General features: G+C 39.5%; 2 protein-coding genes across 4 annotated transcripts in view; both read right to left on the reverse strand.

Moving 5' to 3' along the window:
• Positions 1–14,419, reverse strand: part of dennd5a (DENN/MADD domain containing 5A) — a 31,252-nt gene extending 16,833 nt beyond the window's left edge. For 2 of the 3 annotated variants that reach the window (XM_035651717.1, XM_035651720.1), the window contains exons 1-4: positions 14,179–14,419; positions 3,894–3,959; positions 2,946–3,055; positions 1,593–2,277 (exon numbers count right to left, since the gene is read on the reverse strand). In XM_035651717.1, coding sequence (XP_035507610.1) covers positions 1,593–2,277; positions 2,946–3,055; positions 3,894–3,959; positions 14,179–14,278 — 961 coding nt within the window. In that variant the 5' untranslated portion in view covers positions 14,279–14,419. The remainder of the gene's footprint in view (positions 1–1,592; positions 2,278–2,945; positions 3,056–3,893; positions 3,960–14,178) is intronic. The other variant, XM_035651719.1, reaches the window with a different exon arrangement.
• Positions 14,420–15,970: 1,551 nt separating this feature from the next.
• Positions 15,971–24,227, reverse strand: tmem41b (transmembrane protein 41B). Its single transcript, XM_035651727.1, has 7 exons — positions 23,988–24,227; positions 22,171–22,288; positions 20,632–20,760; positions 19,741–19,834; positions 18,719–18,823; positions 18,390–18,528; positions 15,971–18,299 (listed from the first exon to the last, which is right to left on the reverse strand). The coding sequence occupies exons 1-7, from the start codon at positions 24,082–24,084 to the stop codon at positions 18,130–18,132; spliced, it is 852 nt and encodes a 283-aa protein (XP_035507620.1). The 5' UTR covers positions 24,085–24,227; the 3' UTR covers positions 15,971–18,129.
• Between the last annotated feature and the right edge of the window lie 461 nt (positions 24,228–24,688).

Genomic DNA, 24,688 nt, shown 5'->3' on the forward strand with positions numbered 1-24,688 from the left:
CCCCCCCCCCGGCCCCTGGCGTTTTGTAAACCATTTGCCTTCTCTTGCCATTGTAATGGATCCAATCACCACACCAGACCCAGCATCCTTAAACGATCTCCCCGTTTCTCCTGGAACACACACACACACATCCCCTCAAATGGAGAACAATGACATGACTGTCACCTTTCCTGAAATACTACTGTGCTTTGGAAAGGATGTTTTTTTTCACTGAGCAGTTACTCCTAATAAATAAATACTAACAGGGAATTCTCTGCATTCTGGGACTGCCAAAAGGGTTTCTTTTAATCAAAAGCTCCTATGAAATTCAGCAATTGATAGTCAGACTCTTCGCTGTGTGTTTTGCTTAAAGGAAGAATCACAAAGAAGACGAATCACAGCTCTCAAAAGAGGCCCGCAAAGCCTCGCAGCTTAAATGTGCAAATAAGACGAACCTACATAGCAACTCAGACACACATTTACATGGGAGTCCTGGTAGAAGGAGCTGCCTGTGATGGGGCCAACATTTACACAGGCTGCTACTCACACTGCATCGCTTTACTGGAAACCCTCAACAGGTTATGTAATCTCCTGGATAATAGTCCTACCATGCATATCAAACATGTAGCCTACGGCTGTGGTTTCTGTTCTTTTACAACATACATCCAGGGGTTTTAAATTCTGAAGTTTCTGAAGTAGAGCTGGAGGTTTTCAGTGTACTCATTTTCAGACAATGACAAATTCATAATTTCAAATGTATACTAACAAGCACAAAGAGCTCAGAAGCTAAATAGTTTTGTTTTGGCCACTGAAGACTGAGTTATGTTGTTTTTATTAAACCCTGGTGAATTAAGTAACTCATTCTAAGTATTCAAGCAGCACCCAGGAAATCAAAGATTTAAAAAGAGTTAAAAAAAAACCAGTTCCTGTATAAATACTTCTCTCAAGGATATTACCCTTCTCACGGATCAGCAAGGTCATCTTTAAGGAGCCAATATGATCTATCAGAAGTGCTCGACAGATGGTTGAACAGCCCCCTGCCCACACACTTTTCTGACGTGGGACTAGAGGAGGCTGTGTCTGACCATTTCTGTAACTTCCTGACACCCACAATCCAACATTCATGCCTACTTTGTGCAGTGATTGATTGAACAGTCATTTTAAATCTTCCTTCCATCTATCCAACATATATAAACAAGGAGAAAAGCCTTAAAGCTACACCAGCGTGTAATCTCCAGGTCCCCAGACAATACCTAGTCTCATGTCATGACACTGATATGTCTCCCAGCTCCAGAGACATCTCTTGAGACTGTCTGTGCTAACAGGATCACATGACCTCACAATTCTCAAATAACAGCTGTTACAGATTATGCATAATTTTTCTCTCGTTTTCCCGCCTCCAGCTTTTTAGAAATCATCTATAGTGTTAATGAATTGTGTCTATACTACGCAAGGTCTCAATGTAAGCCTGACTACATATCTATTTGTTTTTACAATATGGTTGTAATGTGAGCAGGATGCATGGGCACTTTATAATCAATGCATCATAATGGGACTGGACGCTGTCGGCTACATGAAACCACCGAGTGTGCAGCAGCGGACCAGCTACTTACGCTGTGAGTAGAGCAGTATCTGCATCTCCAGCAGGGCGCAGGTGAACAGCTGTAGAATGTTCTCCACCCCCAGCAGGTTAAACATTTCACTGATGGGAAAGTCAAAGAGTGGCAGCTCAGATGTGCTCGGCCTCTGGCACACCACGGGCCCGTACACGCCCGAGAACTTGAGGGAGCGCCCGGAGGGTGGCATTGGCACCTCATAGAGGATGTTGTAGATGTAGCTCTCCAGGGGGAGGGGTGGGGGCTGTGGGGAAGAGACAGCCTGGTGGAGCTGCTGCAGCACCTTCCTGCAGGCCTGAGGGAAGGCCATGGGAGTTATCAGGCAGATGCACTTTGACACGTACAGGGTGTCCCGACTGATGTCATAGGAGTTGAAGCGCTGCAGGCGGGAGATGGCGGGTGCGGCGTGGAGCACGGGACGGGGCTGGGAGTGTTGGTGTCGCTGGACCTCGGGTCCCGGTGGCGAGGTGGGAGTGTGCAAGATGTCGTACTGCTCTGCGTTGTGCATGTGGTAAAGAGTCTGCATGGCGCTGCAGATCTGCTTACTGGTCACCTCCTCGAAGAAGGTGAGGGCAAAGCCGTAGGTCCGAGAGCCGTCCTCTCTGGTGATGATAAAGGAGTGGAACTGAGGCTCTCGACAATCAACCTGCGTCCTGAACGCCAGACCCTTTGGCATACAGAGCTGTGAGAGGACAGATAGAAAAGGTATGAGAAGGTTGAGAAAAGAGAAAAGGGGGTTGGACAACATCAGAACCTAATTCATTGTGGAACAGAGAAGTTTTTAAGCAGTTATATGAGCTCATATTGAAATTCAGCTGGTGTTATTTATTTTAATGTATTTATTTAAACATTGTTCTCTAAATTAAAAGCATAGCTAAACATTTTGGGCAATATATTTGAGAGTTAGATGAGAGAATGAGACTCAACAATCAACTATCTTCAAACCTCAAAGCGTCTTTCTCTGCTCTGATTGATTTTGTCCAGGCCTGGTGGATTCTTGCAAATGCCATTAGGAGAGCTAGAATGAGCCAGAGGAACCTGACTTTTTCAGATTATCTGTCTGATGTACTACCGTCAAATTTCAGCAATAATGACAAAAAGTTAACTCCTGCAGCTTTAACAACAAATTTTTTATGTAAAAATGATAGTTTGAGGTTTTAAAGGGGGACTCGTTTCCAGTCTTTATGCTAAGCTAATTGCTTCCTGACTCTAGATACATACTTAACCATATCACGACGCAAAGGAAAAATATTCATATTAATTTTGTGAAACTGATTTCAACCCTATCACCAAGCCATACTACTACTCTTAAAGTGTAAAGTAAATGTTATGACTGTATTGTGATCATACCATGCCAACTGCATCCTGGTCAAATGGATTCCACTCGACATTTTCCGGAAAATGTGCTAGTACTTTGGATTTAAAGGTTCTCCGCAATGGACTCTGCTCAAAATTCTCACCTGAAAGTGAAACAAACAGAGAGAAGACCAAACACATAAAAGGAGACAAACAGTTAGCACCAGTCTCTCGGTGTGGATGGAGAAGCAGAAGAACAGCGTGATCGGGAGCAGGTTTAAAGTGCCAGGCACAACTCCAGAGGATAAAGCAAGTCAGCATATTTGTCTTGAGAGGAAGATTGTATTGTATCATATAAAGCTGTCATCTGCATCCTGCTCTAGAAAGTAAACAAGATAAAATATTCAAACAGGCAGCATGTAATACTCCAAAATGGATAGTTTATCAGAGAGAGTACAAAAATCAAGCTAACTTTATGGTTCTTAATGCTTCCTGACAGCTTTAATGGCAATACAAAGGAAGACACAAAATAATCAATCATAGAAAGCACAAATTGAGTTGATTTGAACCCAGAGTAAAGCAGAAGTGATGCACACACCAAGGCAGTACTGAAAAGTCATTCAGAGTGTAGGGGGAAGAGTAAACATTGACCAAGCAATGCCAGCGCAAGCAGCACTGGATTCGTGTGTGTGTGTGAGAGAGAAACAGAAGCAGTGATTGTCAAACATCAGCTCATTGTTCAGCTGCTGCTGAAGGATGTGAGGGAGAGGGAGGAGGGGGAAAGAGAAACCAGGTGCAGAGAAATAAAAATGCGCAAAAACAGAAAGGGCAAGTCCCAACATCTACGCAGAAAATAACTGCAAAAAACTCAGAATTTGAAGTAACAAAAGAGGGCTGTTGAGAAAAAAAAAATGAACAACAAGGTGTGCCAGGTTAAAGGTTGAAGGGTTAAAGCTAAGCTCAGGTTAAGAGGGGGAGGAGTGTGTGTGGTGGGAGGGTTACCTTCGTTTGCCAAATTTCCTCTGGCCCCATCTCTGAATTTAGTAGCTTCTATATACTGGCATAAAGCTACACAACAAATAAAAAACAAAAATATAATTAAAAGCCTGCTTCTGGATGGGTAGCGCAGCACTTCTCAGTTTGTGCAAACACATCCTGGCAGCTCTGCTCTCAAAGCTCTGAGAACGAGCTGCACGCAGACACAGGACGCTGTCGTGTCAGGTGGGTTTGCTCACTCGAGGCAGCTGGTGGGGTTATGGTACAAGGATGGAGCAGATCTGTGTGTCATGGTTTCCTCTTCTTCTAGAGGTCATGCAAATCCATACTGCTCTCATATGGATAATACTCTCACTACAAAGAGCCTGCAGCCACGCTAGCAGCACCGTGAGGCTGGTGCTTGGAGCTAAATGCTGATGTCAGCATGCTAATAGGCCCGCAGTGGCAAAACAGATATAATGTTTACCACGTTCAACATTTTAGTTTAGCATGTCAGCGTGCTAACATTTGCTACTTATATATATTATATAAAGTATAGCTGAGGCTGATGGGGATGTCATGAGTTCTGCAGGTATTCAGTCTTTAGTCTTTGAATTGGACAAACAGAAACGTTGACCTGTTGATGGCAGCTGATGACAAGTTAAAGGATTACTAAACTTATTACAATTCATCACTTTGCAAACATGAATATCTGTACAAACTTTTATAGCACAAAAACCAATAGAGATATTTCAGTCTGTGGCTAAACATTGATCGAATCCAGCTTCAACATTCAACATTACTGATGTACTTTACTCCTACATTAGTTTAGGCTACGAGTACTAAGAGCACAAAGCTGTAGCAATATTTAGTTTTATCTGTAATCATAAATGTTGCTATTTAAAAGGACGAGGCTGGTACTGTTGACAAATCCAATAAAAAGACCAAAACCGACAATTAATGTTTCCTACTAACAAGTATTGTTTGGAACTATTGTGTCTTCATTGCGTGGAGATGAACAGATGAAAGCTGCGTCAATACTGACGAAGGAGGCTCCTACACCATGTGCATTTAATACTCAGCTGAAAATAAAAAGTAAAACAATGCATACTCCTGTTTGACAATACCATGGTTGTCTAAACCCATTACAGTGACAATTTTAGGAATTAATGAGATTTATTTCTTAGTAGTAGTAGTGAAGTTAGAAATGACAGATAAACACATTCTTGGGTTTTGATCTTTTTATGGTATTTGTTGACAATTAAGAAAAATATATAGTAAAATGTGGCGGTACGCATAGCACAAGTTTTAAGTATTAAATACAAAGACATGATGTGTGAATCAATTTCAACATTTTGACCTTTCAATCTCAAAGTGTGGTAAATCGTTCTATGTGCATCCCTTCAGTAGATAGTCATGGGGCTGACTGAGTAAATGGCTGCTCTTGTGTTGCGGACGGCCTGGACTTGGAGCTGAGTTACATTATCTAACATTTTTCATAAAAGAAGAACCCTTTATGCTTCCAGGCAATGCTTTTTGCTGTCCTCTTCATGCATGACCATTTGCCAAGCACAAAATGAAACAGCCCTGCTGGCAGAAACACATTCATGCAGCACGTCAAAACCAAATGCGAGCGGTGTGACACATGCCATCATCCCCTTTTCTGGTTACAACACGTCAGCTTCAAAGCAAAGCTGCTTTCAGGTTGATGCGTCCTGTCAGATGTGAAACTAGGACTTTCCTTACTGGACTTTTTGTAGTATGTGGTTAGAGGTTATGACTCAGTGGTGACACACACAAACAAGACATGATGACTCTCTCTACTCTCTTGTCTGATAATTACTTTATTTCTCTTTGCTGCATTTGTTTAAATCTAATGTTTAATCCATTCTCTACTCTAAAAAGAATTTACTGAGAATCCTAGTTGACATTTTGAGAATGACCACATACGTATCAGTATATAAGTAAGTTATATCCATCTCCAACACAACAGTAAGGGAGGTGTTCATATTAGACTCTTAAATACAGCCAGATGAATCCTGGCATGGGAATACAAGTCTTAAGGATTAAATGGTTTAATCTGTTGGTGACTTTCATATCCAAACTGCCCACAGGGGAGAAACTAGGCCACGAACGCGACACAAACGTCAGCAACCAAAGATAGGTCAGATTATTGTGATTAGTAGGAATGATGGAAAAAAAATATTAAATTCCTTATCATTTCTTTGACATTTTTATCCCACCATGATGACTCCACAATCAATGTTTAATCACCATATTTAAAAGGCATAAAATTGTTTTTGGACTTTTTTCAAGGAGGATAATAAACGCTGAGACAACAAACAGACTTCTGTTGATCACGAGCGTGTACATGTAGGTCAAAGTCCAACGCAGAAAGTGAAAACAGAACTGGAGCACGGTGATGTGACTGAAGCTGATTCTAAGTACTGCAACAAACATCTGGAAGCATCTGGCCACGCAGCAAGTTGAAGGTGACACGTTGCTTTATTCGATCAACAGCCGCAGTTATTGAGTAATCAGAATTTCATGCATCAAAAATGCTAATGTTCAATTTGCATAAATCACACCCACAGTCTGCACACAGCACGCTTCGACAGTACCACAGGAAATTTTGTTGATTGTGAAAATTATCCTAACGTTAATTATCACAGCAAACAGAAGCAGCACAAACTTCAAAACCTTCCTGTCTGACATGTGAGATAAGGAAATCAATATACATTTACTAAATGATAAGAAATAACTTAACAAAAGGGTTTCTTCTGTTTGATAGGACTGTTTTGACTACAAGGTCTGCTGCTTGCTTTTCAATCATTAATTACATGGACAGCAATTATTGGTTATTTAAGGAGTGGTATGTTTGGTGTATGAAGAATCATTTTACCCAACTTAAAAAAGGAAACAGATAATGTCAAACTATTATGATATTGTGCTACTCAGAATATTTTTTGTGCCGTTTTTTATGCCCTTATTACAGACAGCAGAGAGGTGACAGGAAACAAGGAGGACAAATGCAACAAAGGTCCACAGCAGGACTTGAACCAAACCCCAATAACAGGCCCTAATTAAATGTCAAAAAGAAAAACAGAAAAGGGAAATTTGTATTGAAATAACAAGCGCATACTATAAACTCGTAATGTGAAAATGAAAAGGGAAACTGAAACTCTGGAAATGAAAAATGTCACCTAAATACTAAAAAGCTTAAACTGAAACATGTAATACAAGAAAGTAAAATGTAATGGAGGAAAAAAACAAAAGCTGATATATAAGAAATTTGGAAAGGAAAAATGGTATTATATGGTATATATATGGTTGCTATTTCCCTTTTCATTTTAATTCTGGTTAAATCTGACCTGCTCAACCACAGTGTGTGGCTGAGACTGCACAGGTGTTCCCTTCACCTAGTAATTAGTGTTTAATTACAAGCTAACTGCCTCACCTGGGGGAATACACGTCGACATGAGCGCCAACAAACTCTACAGGCTAAACATTTTCTTCATTTGTCATATTTTCCGACAAGTGGACTGTGAGCGTGGACCGGTAGCGGTGGGAGTGGAGCGTCACTGAGCCCTGGCTCCTCGCCATTCTCCCTCGTCCACCCACAGCTCTGCGCCCCTCCTGTGCTCGTACACCCTCACACCCACTGTAGCGCGGCGCACTAGGGCGCAGACATAAAGGGGTGTACCTCTCTGACTGGAAGGCTAAACTGAGACACGACTTGCCTTGACTGCCCGCAGCAGAATGTGGCGAGGACACTGCTAACACTTCAAAATAGCTCAGCAGCAAAAACATCAACACTTATTCACCCGGAGGACCCAGCGCTGACAGAGCATGGTCGCTCACTCTCTGCTAAAAACGTTTATATTCCCAACTGAGACAATATGGAGGGGTTTTTTAAGATACAAAAGGGTATAATTACACAAATATTTTCTCCAATTTAAATCTTTTCACTTGCAGTTAACAGTGTGGGAAAGGTTTCTAAACTGGCACTTCAGTTCATTAAACACTGGCACACCAACACTGCTGTCATTCCTAATCAACATCACCGGGTAACACCACTTACAGGCTGGTTGCCAAAAATACCAACCTCCTGTTTCTTTCCTCTTTCTTAAAAAGTGATTAAGTAGCTGTCAAAGAGTAATATCAATACGTTCGAGGAATTCTTTTAATTGCACTGGACTTGATGGAAACTCACAAATTACAGTTCAGCACAGTCGTCTCATACTCCTACTAGGAAATGATGTTCTTACAAAAGAACCTGCAACACAATACCTAGCTGATAACATAAAAGAAGAAGGACATGTTCACTAGCACTTGTAAACGCTTACACATCTTTCAGGGACCCTCAGCTTCCCTATCAGGGTGTATTTGATCTCATGGATGGATGATGAAGAGGTAGAGAACCCTTGTTGTAAAGCAGATCTTATATTCTACAAAATAAATTAAATCGATTTAGTTTTTTTTTGTGAATTTATCTTTTTTTCTTTACGGCATTGTCACATTTAGGCGTCCCAGTAAATCATGCGCATGCTTAAACAACTCCAGAGCCGCAGAACAGGCTCATCCAAACGTAATGCAGCCGCTATTACTGCTATTAATTCCACCTGTGCTTTCCCTACATTGACGTACAATCTGCTGTGAAAAAACCTTGACATCTTACAAACACCAACGCCACCGATATCTACATCACATCTACAGCTAGCAGGAAGATGTTAATATCTTTTAATCTTTATACTTTGGCGCAATAAGACTCAGAAAACATCTGTTAGCAGCCACTGGATTGGACTGCAGAGAAAATACGCAGTCTTGGACAAGAATGTGCAGGTTTAATTACTCTGCCATGACGGTAAGGAATGTAAACCTTCACCAAAAAGTCAGGAGCACATCTACACTGGTGACTTACAACCATCATAAAGTCTTATCCAAACCAGGAACAGTACAATACATGTATCCAGGGAAAGACTCATTACTTTCTATGGGGAAAAAATGATTCTAATATAAAAGGAACTACAACTCAGGAGGTTCCTTCAGAGCAAATTCAACCCATTAATACAGCAGATATTAATACAACAATGCCAAATCACAATCGCTAAACAATCAGGGTTTCAGTGAAAACCCATGTTACAAGTAGTTTATAATGAACATCTGAATATATTAATACATGGTTAGCTGCCTAAATCAAGATGAAGGTGTACATGTAAACTATTGAGGGAGCTTTTGTTGTCTGAAAAGAAATTAAAATCATAAAAGTAAAAACATCATCAAGCCCATCATTATCTGAAATAAGAGTTGCAACGTGGGAGTAGCCGTCCCCATTCTGTATTTCCATTTAAAGTTTCTCTTTTAATGATATCCTAAACAATCCTGCGGGTTTATTATGACCGACCAGTTTTAATTGTATCATCTTCGTTTCTAAGAGCTTAGTTACTGTCCAGCATTTTGGAATAAAGAACAGGTCTAAACATTACAAAACCCATGAGCCTCGGCCACAGTTGCCATGGATTCAAAGTGCTTCATCAATTTTGTGAATTGTGACGCAGACACATAGTTGCAGAATCCATCCAAAATTGACCCAGAACATAAAAGCAAACTGATTTAAGCCTCAGTTTTTCTCAATGCCATAATCTTCAGCTTCCACCTGCTGTTAGCGGTGCACGTCACGACGGTTAGGCTCTGTGATTGAATGGTTCTTGATGAAATGCACCTTGGTGGTCGTAGTTAACGAGTTCCTACGTCCACAGGGTTGTATCTGTGACTTTTTATTTGAAAAAAACCCAGATATCTTTTTTAACAGTGTTTCACGACGGTCCGAGCTGTATAAAGGCTCCAACTGTGGCTCACGTATCACTGTCTATAAGAAAAATGAACTTTGATTAATGAAAAAACTGATAGCTGAGTCTATAATAGAACTAATAATTACTCACAGCCCTATCAACCAGTATTTTCTACTTATCAGGTGTTGAGTTTGTAATAATTTTGTGTGTAAAGATCAAGATACACTGCACCTTCAAAGCCCTGTAAAAAAAAAAAAAAAATGATGTATCATCAAACTGCATCCAAAATTCCCCTGATACATTTTCAAGTAGATTTTTTAAAAAACACTGACAGGAGACATTTTACAGGCCCGTAAATAAACAACTGAATGAAAATATGAAGGCCCACATTATGCATTTAAAGCCAGCTTTCATGTCGAGCCATTCATCCTCATTTGTTTGCCGAGTAGGATTGGGGGAAAGAGGCTGCCTGGGCAATTCAAAAGAATATTTAGCATTTGAATAAGTGGAGCCTGTGTGCGAGTGTACTTCTGTCCCTCAGCTCCCTGTGTTTCCAGTGTCGCCTGTGAGGCTGCAGGGTCATACATATGCTAATCAGGTCCTCGCTGTGCTACCAAACACTACGCTTTAAGCAAGTTTTGGTTGTTTTTTTGTGCTCCACTGTACATAAATCACCATTGCATCACATTGGGAATGAGGAATAAACCGTGGTTCGGTTAAATCGCTGCAGAAAACCAAGAGAAGAGTTTGATTTGGTTCATTTCGTTCATGGCACCGCCCGTCTATCAAAAGCCCGCAGTTTTGTCAGCAAAGTTTGAAGCGAGGTTACTTTAATTAATCTAAAGGTTTAAATCATTGGTTGTATAATTACTGAATACTGTTCAGTCATCTGTTCAGTACAATAATTACTGAGTGAGTAAGGCTCCTAAGTTAGCATGCTTAGTATCCGTTGTTTCTGTAAGAGGAGGCTGAACCACAACAGTGTCTCATGTGGCCCAAAACTGTCCTTCAGTTACAGCTGAAACCAGCATTTGTTCAGAATAAAGTAGCTGATGATTATAATTTTATTACTGATTAATATGTTGATTCTTTTCTCACTTGGTTGATTAATTGTTTTGTCCATGAAAAGTCAGAAATAGAGAAAGATAGTAGCTGCAGCTAAAATGTATTTGAATTATTGATTAATATGTAGTTTTTTCCCTAAATGAATGGATTCACTGTTTGGTTTATAAAATTACTGCCACGTTTCCTGTGTTCAGATGTTTTGTTTCCCAGCATTTGCATTTCCTACTAACTCACCCACACACAAAGGAAATCTAAAACATTACTCTTCACATGTAAAGATACAGATCTCAAACATAGTGAAACACTTTCATCATATGTTTGCAACAATGGACTCAAACGTGTCCTTTTCTTCATTTAAAAGAAAAAATTAAAACGTAAAAGAACTTCTAGGTACACCTATGGCAGACGTTTAGCTGACACAATCATATCTAACCTGTAACAATACAATTTCCGCACCATTTCCTCTCTTCAACTGCAACCTGAAAGTCGATGAGGGCAAGCCCCTAACCTCTTTCTACAGTAAACAGCAGCAACATGCAGTAAGTAGAGCAGCAGTGGAGATGTTTGACCACAGAGCCCCACTTTGTGCTTCTGTGGAAGCTTTCAACCGGTTACATTTTGGTCTAGCCAGACAGGCTTAAAAAACACTGTCACTATTGTTTTATTTGTAAAGGTGTGATCATTTTAGTGTATGAGAGCTGACAGCTGTCTCATCACCTGACACAAAATAAGAAGCTGTCTTTTTAATTATGCTGCTACTCAATGGTACCAAACCACATTTTGAAGAATGATAATCACACATAAGCTTTTTTCTCTTTATTATTTTCAAATGTATTTACTGTCTTGAATGTTTCAGGAGTGGGAAACTTGAGTTTACTGAGGATGGAAGTCCAAAACAGAGAGAGAAAGATTCATTTTCAGATTGACCCGCATCAGTGTGGACATGGCCTTAGTCTGGTTGTGCTCATTTCAAAACTGAATCTTGCATGTTCTTGAACTTCTATTAATTTCAAGTAAATCTAAACAACTGTTAACAGGAACTCGAATTACAGGAAGTAAAAATAGGAAGTGCTGCGGTTAAGTCTTTGAAAAATAAAAGATTTTTTTGGTTAAGTCATTGCCTCAAAGAAGAAAGAACTTTCTTTCGACTACAACAGCCGACTGTGCAGGCCTCTCACTACCTGCTGAGTCATTATAAATCCCACAGAAACGGGACAGAAAATAGATAACAGCAGACTCTTCACTGAAGTCCACCACTATTAATCACTAAAAAACTTTTTTTTTTAACTAGGTTAATCACTAAAAAACTTTTTTTTTAACTATTAATCAGTAAAAAACTTTTTTTTTTAACTATTAATCACTAAAAAAAAGTGATCTCCCTGTAATTGGATTGTCGTCTGAAGCGAGAGGAGTACAGGAGCAGTGACCCGGTCAACACAAGCTTATGGACCATAAGACATTTACTCACAACAGGCTTATGGCTAGTTCATGTTAGCAGATTTGTTACACTGACTGACGCACATCAGTGAAAGTTCATATATATATATTTGAATGTGAATGTACTACAAAAGTAAATGTAGTGGTGGTGAGTACGCCATTTAAGTTGAAACTACATTATGTATTTGTAGACTTGTTCGTTTGCTGCCACATTCAGGGTTTCCCCGTGAATATTAGTCAGCAGGTGTGCTACTGCGGGAAACCCTGACGGAAATGTTGGAGCTGCCAGATATTTACATACACATCGAATGACACAAACACCCCTTTTACAAAAGTCTGAACACTCTCATTTAGCATACACAACTCCCACCGTGGGTCTGTCAGGACTCCCAGAGGAAGAAAACACTCAGGAGTATTAATTATTGCGTCGTTCTTTTCCTATATTGGCCACACAGCTCCAGAAATTCACCCATTTATAATAGAAATCGTATGCATTTCATCAACAGAAGTCTTCAATAACACTGGTAAAATGCATGAATGTTTAAGACTTGTTCAACTCTCAGCATCATCCAGCGTTTACACAGTATCTAATCAGATGCATTACAGTTTGAAGCAGAACTTCTGAGGGGAAATCCAGTATTTGTGCAGATTGGGGGGGAAAGCAACATTGCTACAGTGAACGTGAACAATAACAGACTTTCATTGATCTAACAATTAGGTTTTTGTAGAAACTGAAATTTCCCGTGGCCAAAACTGGCTCGTGTGGACTCAAAACATAAATCCTCTCTCTTTAAATACAATTAGTTTACAATCTTTGGAGCAAGACAAAATGTACGTCTTTGTTAGGACATCTTTCTTTTGATAAGAAAAGTGCAGTTATGGCAACATGCCCTGTCACGTGCCCAATGTCAGTTGTCATAGCTACCCAGCCAGTTTCACAGAGCGACCGCTTCACCTCAATTTCAAACGTCTTTGTACACGTTTGGAGTTTGCTTGTCACGTAACAACTGCAGCTCGGTAGGCTGCGTCTTGGACTCAGTGTCTTTATCGTTTCTCAGAATAAACAAGATGGTAATGTGTCTCCCAACAATATTGTCACACTGTTTCTCCTATTAACTGAGGCCATAATGTACCATCGGGACCGGAAGAGACAGAACAACACTGTGGCCATGCTGAAATTTCACACAGATCATGCACAAGGCCCAAACAAACCAAGACCCCTCAGGCAGCAATCCCATGCAAATCCTCTCTCTTTCAATCCAAACGCATGCAGGCGAAATGAGAAGAGAAAAGGTCAGGTGTGTCAAAACCTATTGTGCTCTTAGGAGATGTTTAAGCTATTTATATAATTGCTTGTGAAGGGGAAGGGTGTGCCCTCTAAGGAGGTTACATGAAGAGGATGGTTGCATGCACAATGTGGGTCTCTGCTGGATGCTGAGGATGTCAGGGGGGTCGATGAAGGGGCATCCAGGGGGATACATCTTTTGCCCTGGGGCATCTGACAGGTTAATCCGCCCATGTGTGTACCTGATCTCCTCTTTAATGACAGCTAGGAGCCACTGTGACAACACCATACAGTGCAATCAACCAATGCCTAAAATGAACTGGATGAGAAGTGTTGCTCGCATTAAATATGAATTACTGCGCTCTACCAGCATCTTTTTAAAACATAAAGAGTGTCAAAAAAATAACTCAGGAGACAATGTATCGACGAGCTTTGAATTAAAATGCATGTCAGTGCGTTAAAGAGACATAACAAGTCAGTAATCCTCCCGCTTCTCTCCGAGCGGTACCGACACAACAGGCGGAGAGAAGATGAGCTAGGCCTGACGTTATGTTCGCTGTGTTTCATTTTATAAAATATTACAGTAAATAAACGACAGACGCGTTAAGATAACAGTAAATAATGTATAATAACAATAATGTTATAACACCCCCCCCCCTCCCTTTACCCCCGTCCTGCCCTTATTTGCTACAGCATCTGCCCCGACGTTTACCCCGATGGCTAATATGCTTACCGGACAGTTCGTCGGGTTCCAGCCCGCTTTCGGTGTCGAGTCCGCAGATCACAAAATAATCTGCGAACCGGCAGGAACCGGAGCTGAAGCCGGTGGTCATTTTGAGACTGGTCCGGTGGTACCCTTGTTCCCTCAACAGGGAGCATATTAAAGGACCTCGGAGAAGTGATTTCGCTCTGCCATCACGGATGCTACGTTACTGCGAAGCTCGAAGATCAGCACCGATACTAAGACGAGCTGTTGTGCTGACTGCAACGGGCCGTGGTGCTACATCCGGCCGGGATCCTTCACAATAAGACGCCGTGTCCGCACACTGCAGCGGGGAAAAACGTTCAGCTTTCTAAAACTCATCAACAAAAACAACAAAAACAACAATATATATACAAGTGAATACGTAAAACAAGTACAAATTAATAAACTTGAATTAATGATTTAGTATGATTTGAATAGAAAATACGTAATAAAGGCTGTACAAGTAGGAATACATAGAAAAAACTTTTAAAATCATAAAATTGTATAAGGTAAAATCTGTTACTCTAGTAGTAAGAAAAATATATTTGAAACACTGTACACATTCTGTAGGCCAAATAATGTCCAAATAATCCTCTTGGCTTTTAGTTAATACACACACTATATTAAATTCTGCAGTGGTTTAAGAAAACAACTAAAGGCCATATTTGTATAATATGGCTTAATTATGACATTTTGAGTGTGACTTGTGTTTCTTTTTCCTCTTTCAATAATGCACACGATGTGTCAACTCAAAACTGTCCTAGTCAGTTCACTCTACTGAGTACTGCACGCAGTTTCTGTTAAGACAATTTGTCTTATTTTTAAGAAAATTGTTACTTACTTCCTGGTATATTCTGACTTTACACAGCCAGTCGAAATGCATTGTGGTCCATCAACAGCACCACAGCTGTAATCATCTGCTTTAAACACAAACAGTATCACCAGGCTGATTCAACCAACTACAACTGTAGTGCAACTACAGCTCACTGGAACCACAGTATTACCTATCTCTATATTCTGATACTATATTTAGCACTTTGCTTTTTGAGAAATACATTGTTATTGCAGTTATTTATTTCTAGAGAAGCATCTAAATTTGACCCTGTTCTTTATGTGATGTAAAGGTCTTTCATACATCATAGAGTAGAACAGAAATGTGGATTAGAAGATATTTATAAAGTGTACACAGAGATTGGTGCTTCTACAGTTATACAGATTTCTTTACTCTTTGATAATTTGCTTTTGTTGTGTTTGTACATCCACACTGGATTCTACTGTTATGAAATGCTTGCTCTACATTTCCTAACCAGATTTTGTAACATTTAACAGATCAACAAACAAGCTGATGATGATGTTTCATCAATTATGTGAATGTCCAATAAAAAAAACAATTACAAAGTGAGGTTTATATTCCTGGAAAGGTAAGAAGTTTATATTTAAATCACTGATCCTGACACATCATAGTGTGGTCATTTCTTTCAATGTCTACATTATTTTGTTTTATGTTTATTTTTACTATAGAATTAAATATTAAGTTCCCCTGATCGACACATTTTGTAAGCATTCACACTGCAGCACACACTACAGTACAGTATGTTAGTGTAAATGGATGAATGTCACATCTGAACAAACCACTGCTTAGCAGGTATATTACAATATCACCACCTGGTGGCACTAAACCCTCACTGTTGTTTTGCCTCCACAAAACACTGTGGATGGCAGCGTGAGTGAACATGTGTTCTTTAAACTCTTTAAAGATAATTCTCAAAACTCAGTCATATTCTGTAAAGATCATTTTAATGATTTAATAAATATTAAAAAAAAACATTAATTTGATTAGATAGGACAGGAAATTGAAAACTGTAAACACTTCATACTGCAATACATCACTGCTCAGTACAAAATAATACTGCTTTTTGAAATGTTAACAGAGGGTTACACAAGATTGATCTCACTATATCGCTGATAGGGCAATAGGACAAAAAAAATGCAGTAATATATCCAATTTGAGTATATGTTCAGCATGAAGTATAGGATAGGTTTGTGTTTAAATATTGTAACAAATAGAGGGATAATTAAAATCTATGATGTTGACAGATTTAGCATTACGGAGGACTTCCAAACAGTGAATCTAGATGATATTTGAATATTGAGACCAAAAAATTAATTTTCAGGACCAGTTTATAGCATTTAGTATTTGACTTTAACACCTTAATGAAAACAACAATCTGGTGTACCAATATAGCTCTCATAAACCAGTAAGAACCATAAAACCAACCCAACAGTATTTGACTGAAACAGCATTAATTCCTGCTACAAACAGTATTAGAGCAACCACTCAAACTTCACATGAACTGATTCTTGTGTTGCCATTTCAAATCCGGGTTTGAGAGGTTAATAAACGTACAGTAGTACACAGTAAATCTGTTGAATAATAAGACAATAATGTTAAAACAGGAACTCTCAAAACACATAAAACCACCTGCCTCTGTAAATGTGCATTTTTAAGAGATTAAAGAAAAGTCTGTTGAATAAATTACCTGAATGTACAGTCACTGCATCAACGTCTCTGGAAACCTTCCAGAAAGTTTTTCAGCAGCAGCAATAAGTTACCTTGGTACACAGGCTAAACACAAAACAAACATCTAAATAAAATAAAATGAATGAAATCAGTAAGCTTTTATAGCACAGGACAAAATTAGCCACTCAAAACTATTTAAACAACATAAATCAGACATCATAATACATTTCTCCTGGTGAAGAAAGAAAGCAGTAAATAGCAAGGTAAGGCTTGGATACCTCAGTACATTGACAGTCTTTTTGAGGGCACTGGTGTAGCTAAATGGAGATGGATGCACATTGTCAGCGTTGTGTTGACATAATCTAAGATCACCTCTTAATTAAGAATACCAATTTGAATTGGCTGATGCTTGGAGTTCAGTATCATACAGTTTAGTCCACTGAGGAAATATTACATCAGCTTGGTCTTTACAAGTTACAAAGCAAAGAACTGCTTTAGGCTATCAATGAACAGAAATTTTAATGCTAAAATAAAAAGTGTGGCAGTGGATCCAGGCACCTTTTGAGGAAGAACATGGGAACCCATGTCGACAAAAGTAGCTCTTACTGAGACCAGTCATTACATTTTCCTTCTCTAGTTTAATTTTCCCCCCCTCACACTGCTGTATGTCTCTCAAGGCAAGAACCAGGTATCAAATTTTATTTTATGAAAACTAAAATCCACTTTCAACAGTAGTGGTACAGTTATTGCTGTTCATCAGGGTTACAATTAGACACAAGCAAAGTTAAAATAAATATTAAAAAGGGAGTGGAACTTAAAGGTGCTACAAACAGGATGTAGTAATTGATATGCTAATGCCAAAGAAAATGTGATAGTAAAAGTTGCTGTAATAAAAAATAGATGTTTGCAATACAGTTTCATACAGAAAACAGAGAAGAAACACATTTTCCCCATGACAAGTAGGCCACATGAAACAACTGGTACGTGCATTCAAAGAAATTCCATGTATCAGATTGTTTTAGTTCAACATCCTACAAGTAGCACCTTTAATTGCCTGGCAAGAATCATACAATAATGAACAGTGCCTTCAATAATAAACAAAAAAAAAAAAACAATTTCTCTTATTTACAAGATGTGCCACAATCAACAACATAATTCACAGAAACCAAAAACCTTGTGCAGGCAGCGGCCAGTTTACACTTTTACTTAACATCAGGAACAGCCCAACACTGCATGCGTTTTGTGGTCAGTGAGTTGCTGGTTGCGCCAGTGATCAGAGATTCTCCCACCGGAAGCAAACCCAGCAGCTGTGTATGAGACTGAGGCGGAGCAACTTGAGCGAGAGCTGCGCGTTCCTGAGCCGGGGGAAGGGGACGTTGGGATCGGCCAGCAGATGAGGTGCTGAGGTGTTTAGCGTTCTACTCTAGTTTCTTCTGCAGCTTTTTCTGGAAGCAGACGGGCAAGATCGAGAGCACAGCGAGTACACCGAGGACAGCCAGAGAGTTCCAGGACACGGCCTCACCAGCTGTGGTCAGTTTGTACAGTGTTGTACCTGCGTTGATCGCTACAAAGGATGGTGGTGCCACTCCTGTGAAGCAGCCGGGTTGAATACAGGTGAGTAAGTGAGCAAGACATGATACCAAAATAAAAATACAACAGAAGGGATAGACGGTCTTACCGAGAAAGGTACCGATGAAGAAAACCCCCAAAGGCACATTGATGACAGGCGAGGTGATGTTGATGAACCAGTTGGGAAGGAAGGGGGTTATCCTCAGGAAGATGATGTAATTGATCAAGTGATCTCTGTGTTTTTCAATCTGCCAGGAAAAAAGTCACAAGCAGAATGTTTCTTAAGTCATACGCCCTGAATAACCACAATATTGTAATCCAATACAACAGCTCTGCAATAAATCCTGTCTGTGAAGTTTATAATAACTGCAATGTCAGAGAAGTGAGTCAACACTATGGATATTTTTGGAAAAATAGATATAGGACTTAGGCTTTTACCTGCTGGGACCATTTCTGTGCTCTCTCTGAAAGATACTTGTAGACCACGGGTCTGCCCACCAGATATGACAGCATATAGCAAAAGGAAGCCCCAAGGCCAGAACACTGCCAACAGACAAAACACATGATAACTGACTGCATATGATAAGGAGGAAGAGACAACCACAGTGTCACAGCTGGAGAAAGAAAACATTGGTTTCTCTCACACAAACACAAATCAGTGTCCTTGTCCTAAAAAATATGTTTGTATTCTGGAAAAACAACTTAAAAGAAAGCCCACTAAGCCTGTCCCTCTACAAATACAGCAAAAGAATGCATCCAACCATTATCTCCTTCTACATGACAGGTCTATTTTAACTTTTAGCAGCAGTGGTGTAGTGTTATGTTGAATACACGGTAAGTAGTTTCCCAGAAGAGGCTGAGGGCCTTGGTGCCCTTCCTGGATAAACATCACGTTTCAGTGTCTGCCCTCAGAAGCAAAGAGAAAGAACTTCTGCACTGACCGTGTTATTTTACCAACAATAAATCAGGAACAAAGTCATTGCAGAAGAAAGGAGGAGGGGAGGGGGAGCCCACAACTGACTATGATGCAATGCAACCTTATGACATGTTTGTACACACAACTTCTATTTGTTGCCTGTCCATCTGTCGTAAGAGAGGGATCCCTGTTCTGGTGCTCTTCTTGAAGTTTCTTCTATTTTTTCACTTATCAGCATCAAGGGTCTAAGTAGGGTACAGCTTGTTGTAAAGCCCCTTGAAGTGACATTGTGTTATACAAATGAAACTGACTGGACGTGATCAGTGAAAAGCAGACTGCACACTGTTCTCTACTCCAATGCCTTCCATATTAAAATGTTCAACTATGGCTTTAATTAAATATTCATGTGTAAGAATCATGATCCATTCTTGCAAAAGAGAGGATGTGCATCTAAATTCTCAGACTTTTTCCGTGGGCAGTTGTTCATTATACAATACAACATTTGTTTTCAATCACACATTTCATACCGTCCTTGCTTACTCACCAAACAGACTAAGAAAAGAGCCAAGGGGAAAGGGTAAAGATATCCAGACAGGATGCTGAGGAAGATTGATCCAGGAATCGCAAATGTTTGGAGGCTGACAAATGTGTTAAGGTAAATGACTAAAACATTTTCAAATAAGGTAACAATAATAATAATAATAATAAAAAATAACATCACAAGCAAATTCCTCAAAGCACTCACGACTGCTAATCTTTCTATAGAATCTTTGATTTGATACTGTCCATGTTATGGGAGACATAAATACACAGAAGGCACGAGAAGAGTATTTCTTAGAAAAGACTTCATACTGTCGAATAGTCAACTAAACCGATATTTGGTCATCTTTTTATCTTAAAGAAAATTTGAGCAGCTTAAGATGTGACTGTCTCCACATCCCAGTCAATGCTCACTTCACACTTCACGTGAGATAAGACACGACTCGGAGACAAACCTTCGTTTACTGTGAGTCATTTCAGCAAATACAGTTCCTACACTCATAACACTCGTGACTGAGAATATTTCTATTTGACGGTGAGTTGTTTCAGATGGACGAGATGCTGCTTGATGGGTTTAGTCAACTCAAACATGTTGATACATGGTAAGGAAGGCAGAAGACTCCAACAAGTAAACAAGTGAAAGGAGCTGTAGCCAGTGTTTGTCATGGTGGGATACCATGATGGAGAACATGAAGCTGATCAATTATTTTGGGCCTGGGGATCTGCTGAGATGTTCTCAGGAGATCTGGTAAAATGCAGACCTCAGTTAACAACAAATTAATTTAATTGTTGCTACAAATTATTACAGCAACCAAGGCCTGTTTTTTTTTTTTAACAAGGAAGTTCTGAAAACATTCTCAATAGGAAGAAAAGTTGAGATTTTTCCAAAAGATACAAGACATATGTTGCGAAGTAGGCCACCAACACTTGGGTGTAGTATGTGTCTTTGTATTTGGACAGCACCGTCCCCAAAGCTTTGGCATCATCCATGTCTTTAGGGATCTTGATTTTCTCCATTTCATCACTGAAAAAAAGAGAAATTAATATCTTCAGTTATACATGTCACATAAATATTTTGTTTTCATCACAATACACCGTTTTTTTGGACAGTTTCCAATCTGGCTTCTTTATATACTAAGCAGAGACTTTAGTGATGGCTTTCTGCTGCTTCACACTGGTGAGAAAGATGTGGTTCTTGATAGAGAGGAGGTCGGCGAACAGGTTGAACTGCACATGCGCGATGTAATTCTTATCGGTCAAGCTAAATATTCAGTATTGCTGTAGATGATCATGTTTGCTAATGAACCTTTTTAAGGGATGACATGCTCCAGGGGTTCATACTTGGTCCAATCTTGTTCTGTGATGCAAAATTAATAATTTCATTCAGTCCCAGTTACTATTCAAAACTGCCTCGGTGCGATAAAAGAATAAAAATTACAACATTTTTATATCCAACACAACAATAACTGATACTGTCACATGTATTTACCTACATCTGGATTTTGAGCGTCAGGTTAAAACTAGTAGTTCAGTTTAAACATTTCTGGCACAGAAATACTTCCAGACTCAGGCATTTGGGAAAAGTCTCCCACCCTACTACTGTTATGACTCAGTCTCATTAACCTCAACCAGTCTGCACTAGCATCACCCAGACTAGTCCACACACCTCTGCCACTCCTAACAACAACACTATGTAGACGCAACACTGCGCCGCTGCTAAGCCCTCTGTTAGGTGACCTGTTAACTTCAGGATTTACCTTAATGATTTACTTTTCTGACAGACAAGTCAATACTTATATAGTGGCTGTCCTGTTATACAACCAGAAACCACAGGTCCAGATTCAGACTGTAGGACCATCGTTATTTCAAGGTCGAGGCTGAAAACTAAAGCAGCCTTTCTCAAAATCTAAAGAGGAGCTAAATCAGTACAAACGGTGTAAATGTTAAAATGCACCTGCTTTCATAGGCATTTTCTTTAATTTTACTATATTTTCTGGTTTGAATGTATCTGTGTTTTAGACCTTTTCCTTCTTCTGTTAATGTCTCTTTATGAAGTACTACGTAGCTATTGTTCTGCCCTGTAATTAAACATTATGCCGTATTAAGGTGTGTTAAAACAGCCACTAACTTTAATAACTTTTCCACAAAAACATCAACAAAATAATGAACATTTTGCTTTTAGTACAAAACTATCACCAAATCCGCCCCCTGTGTTGCACTGCATTAACATTTTACTTTCTATAAAAAGAAATGTTACTTTTGTAGGTCAGTTATTTCCACTAATTACTCACCTTTCTGGCTTCGTTGCTACTGAATACGACAAAGCAATATAACCTTCACGTGACAGTGAAAATCAACAAACCCCAAATCCACTGCACTATGTGGTGCAGCATTGTTTGTGAACACAAAATAAGTCTTTCATAAAGCAACTTACTCAGGAAGCTCTGGGAAGTTCCTGTAGACGAGGTACATGACCGAGGCAGCACAGGTGAAGATAGACACCAGAATCAGCAGAGACATGCGTGCTGAGCCCCCTTCAGTATGCTGAGCCTCTGTGAGGAGAGAGAATGAGTTATTTAGCACATAAATAAAGTGGTTCCTATAAAAACAGACAAAGTAGCTTCCAGGAGCCTTGTGTAATTTGCTTGTGAGTTTTGCATCACTTGCTCAAGCCCCTACAGGGATCCGTCTCCTCTGGGACACACTCTTGCTGTTTCTGTTCATCATGCGTTCAATAAACACTTTAAGGAAACAGACAACTATAATTTTGGTTAATTTCAGGTGTCAGCTAAAGGATTTGGAGTATAAAGCTACTTTTTTTTTTACCAACTACAGCACTCCTAAGAGATAAAACAGGGAGTCCAGAGGAAATTACACAAACAAATTACCAGTAATTGTTACAGTTTGATAAATCAAAACAAGCCGCACATTACATATGCACATGACACCGATATATATTTATTATATGATATATTATCTAAAGCAGTCGACTCAGATACACTCCAGTTTATTGGTACACCGAACAACAACCAATGCAATCTAATACAACTGCTCTACAATAAATCCTATCTTTATGAAGATTACAATGTTCATATAGTGTAAATGAGGTGGGCAAAATATTATGAAAAAAAGTATATAAACTGATACAAATACAGTCAAATCAACAGGTCTGCAAATGATTCAATCAATAACAAGTGATTTGGTCGTCCAGACAAAGTTAATGCACATTGTAGCTCACGTAAGAGTAAACTTATTGGGTCATCAAATTCACATCCAGATATCACTTTAGGCTTCAAAGTACAAACAACAGTTGAGCAACTGATGTAATCAATTACAGGTCAAAAATGTTTATATAGTGACAGTGGTCCTTGTGGACGCAATAATGCAGTAATTGTTTTATGTTATTTCTTCAATCCATCTGTCTCATAAGAGTTCTGTTTTTGTTGTTTTGTTATCCTCGGATTACTTAACTATAGTACATTTGAGTAGCTACATAAAGGGATCTTAAAGTGTAATATTTCCATTATCTCTGTTGAACCTAGCTCACCTTTGGCTGGCAGTGGGAGAATATGAATGTAATGAGGTGCATTTACTCCAGTATGCTGTATTTAATTACAGGTTTGAGGTACATGTGTACTTTACTTGAGTATTTCCTATTCATGCCACCTTACAGATAAATATTGTACTTTTTACACCACTACGTTTATCTGACAGCTGTAGTTATTAGTCACTTTTAGTTAGTTTAGTCAATGATTCACCCAGACCATGGCAGAATGATATAATAACACAAATACATAACAACAATCAGTGGAGCTATTCAGCATTGAGAGCATTTATTGTTCATACTTTCAGAACATCTGTCAATACACACTTTAACTAAAGTAACATTTACAACGCAGGCCTTTACAGTATATTTTTAGCTGAGTAAAGGACATAAACACTCCCCCCTCCCTACCTAATAACCTAACTAACGCAGGGGTTTGTGGTGTCTTTTTACAGCGTTGTGTTTCTCATCAGCTAAGTTACGGCGTTACTAAGATATCCGCGGAAGTCGTCGCCGGCCAATTGCTCACCAGCCGGCCGCGTTAAAGCAACCAGGCGGCCGGCCGGCGGGGTAACATTAGCTCCTGATCGACTGATGTCTCAAAGCAGAAACGACGCTGCCATGTCGTTACATTGCTTAATCTCTATGTGGACACATATTTTCCTCCCTCCCCCCTCTTGGCTGCAGTTAGCCCCCGTATAACCCACCTTTCAGCACTTCTGAGTCCCTAGCATTCGCCTTCACCTCCTCCTGGGACGAGGACAATCCGTCCGTCTCACGTCTTTCTCTCCGCTTTTTGGCCATTTTCTGAGACGCCGTCGAAGGTCGGTTGGTGGTCGGTTGGTGGACCGTTGGTGGACCGTTGACGTGTGTGTGTGTGTGTGTGTGGGGTGACACCGGTGTGGTGACAGCCCGCTGACACGTTACACAGGTTGACCTTTTACCTTTTACGTCCCGCAGCAAACCCTGCACCGTTCACTACAGCGCCCCCAGCAGCCGGTCTCCATGGCTACAGCGAAGGCCTTCATAATAAATATACCGGTTTTAAACAATGTCATTAATACCTGATGTTGAAGTTTGGTGTTTTATTGCAAAACAAATATGCTGAATTTTTTTTTATGTAATAATATTTTCATTATAGGTACATTTTACATTCACAAGTGTTGATTTTTTTACTCCAAGCTTTGTGGCATTTATGGATGACTTGAAGATTTTTTTAAAAACAACTGGAAAAAACTCTCTAAACTACTTTATCTTAACTAAACCCCCTTTAAGTAACTTTTTATTTTAGATTTTTTTGTTTTGTTTTGGTTATTGGATTGTTTTTTTGTTTTGTTTTTCTCTTAATATATGTTGCTTGGATGGATTTATTGTTAGGTATGCTGTTTTGTTACTTGAAGTAAAATAT

This window comes from Morone saxatilis, unplaced genomic scaffold (genome assembly GCF_004916995.1).
Source record: "Morone saxatilis isolate NCDOM2014 unplaced genomic scaffold, NCSU_SB_2.0 Contig11, whole genome shotgun sequence".
Lineage (NCBI taxonomy): Eukaryota > Metazoa > Chordata > Actinopteri > Moronidae > Morone > Morone saxatilis.

Excerpts from the sequence above, each read along its gene's own strand:
- tmem41b (XM_035651727.1), bottom strand. The coding sequence starts at position 24,084 with ATGGCCAAAAAGCGGAGAGAAAGACGTGAGACGGACGGATTGTCCTCG. Across the intron at positions 19,835-20,631 it reads TACTTCGCAACATATGTCTT|CCTCCAAACATTTGCGATTC; the intron begins GTATCTTTTGGA and ends CACATTTGTCAG. Across the intron at positions 18,529-18,718 it reads CACAGAAATGGTCCCAGCAG|ATTGAAAAACACAGAGATCA; the intron begins GTAAAAGCCTAA and ends TTTTCCTGGCAG.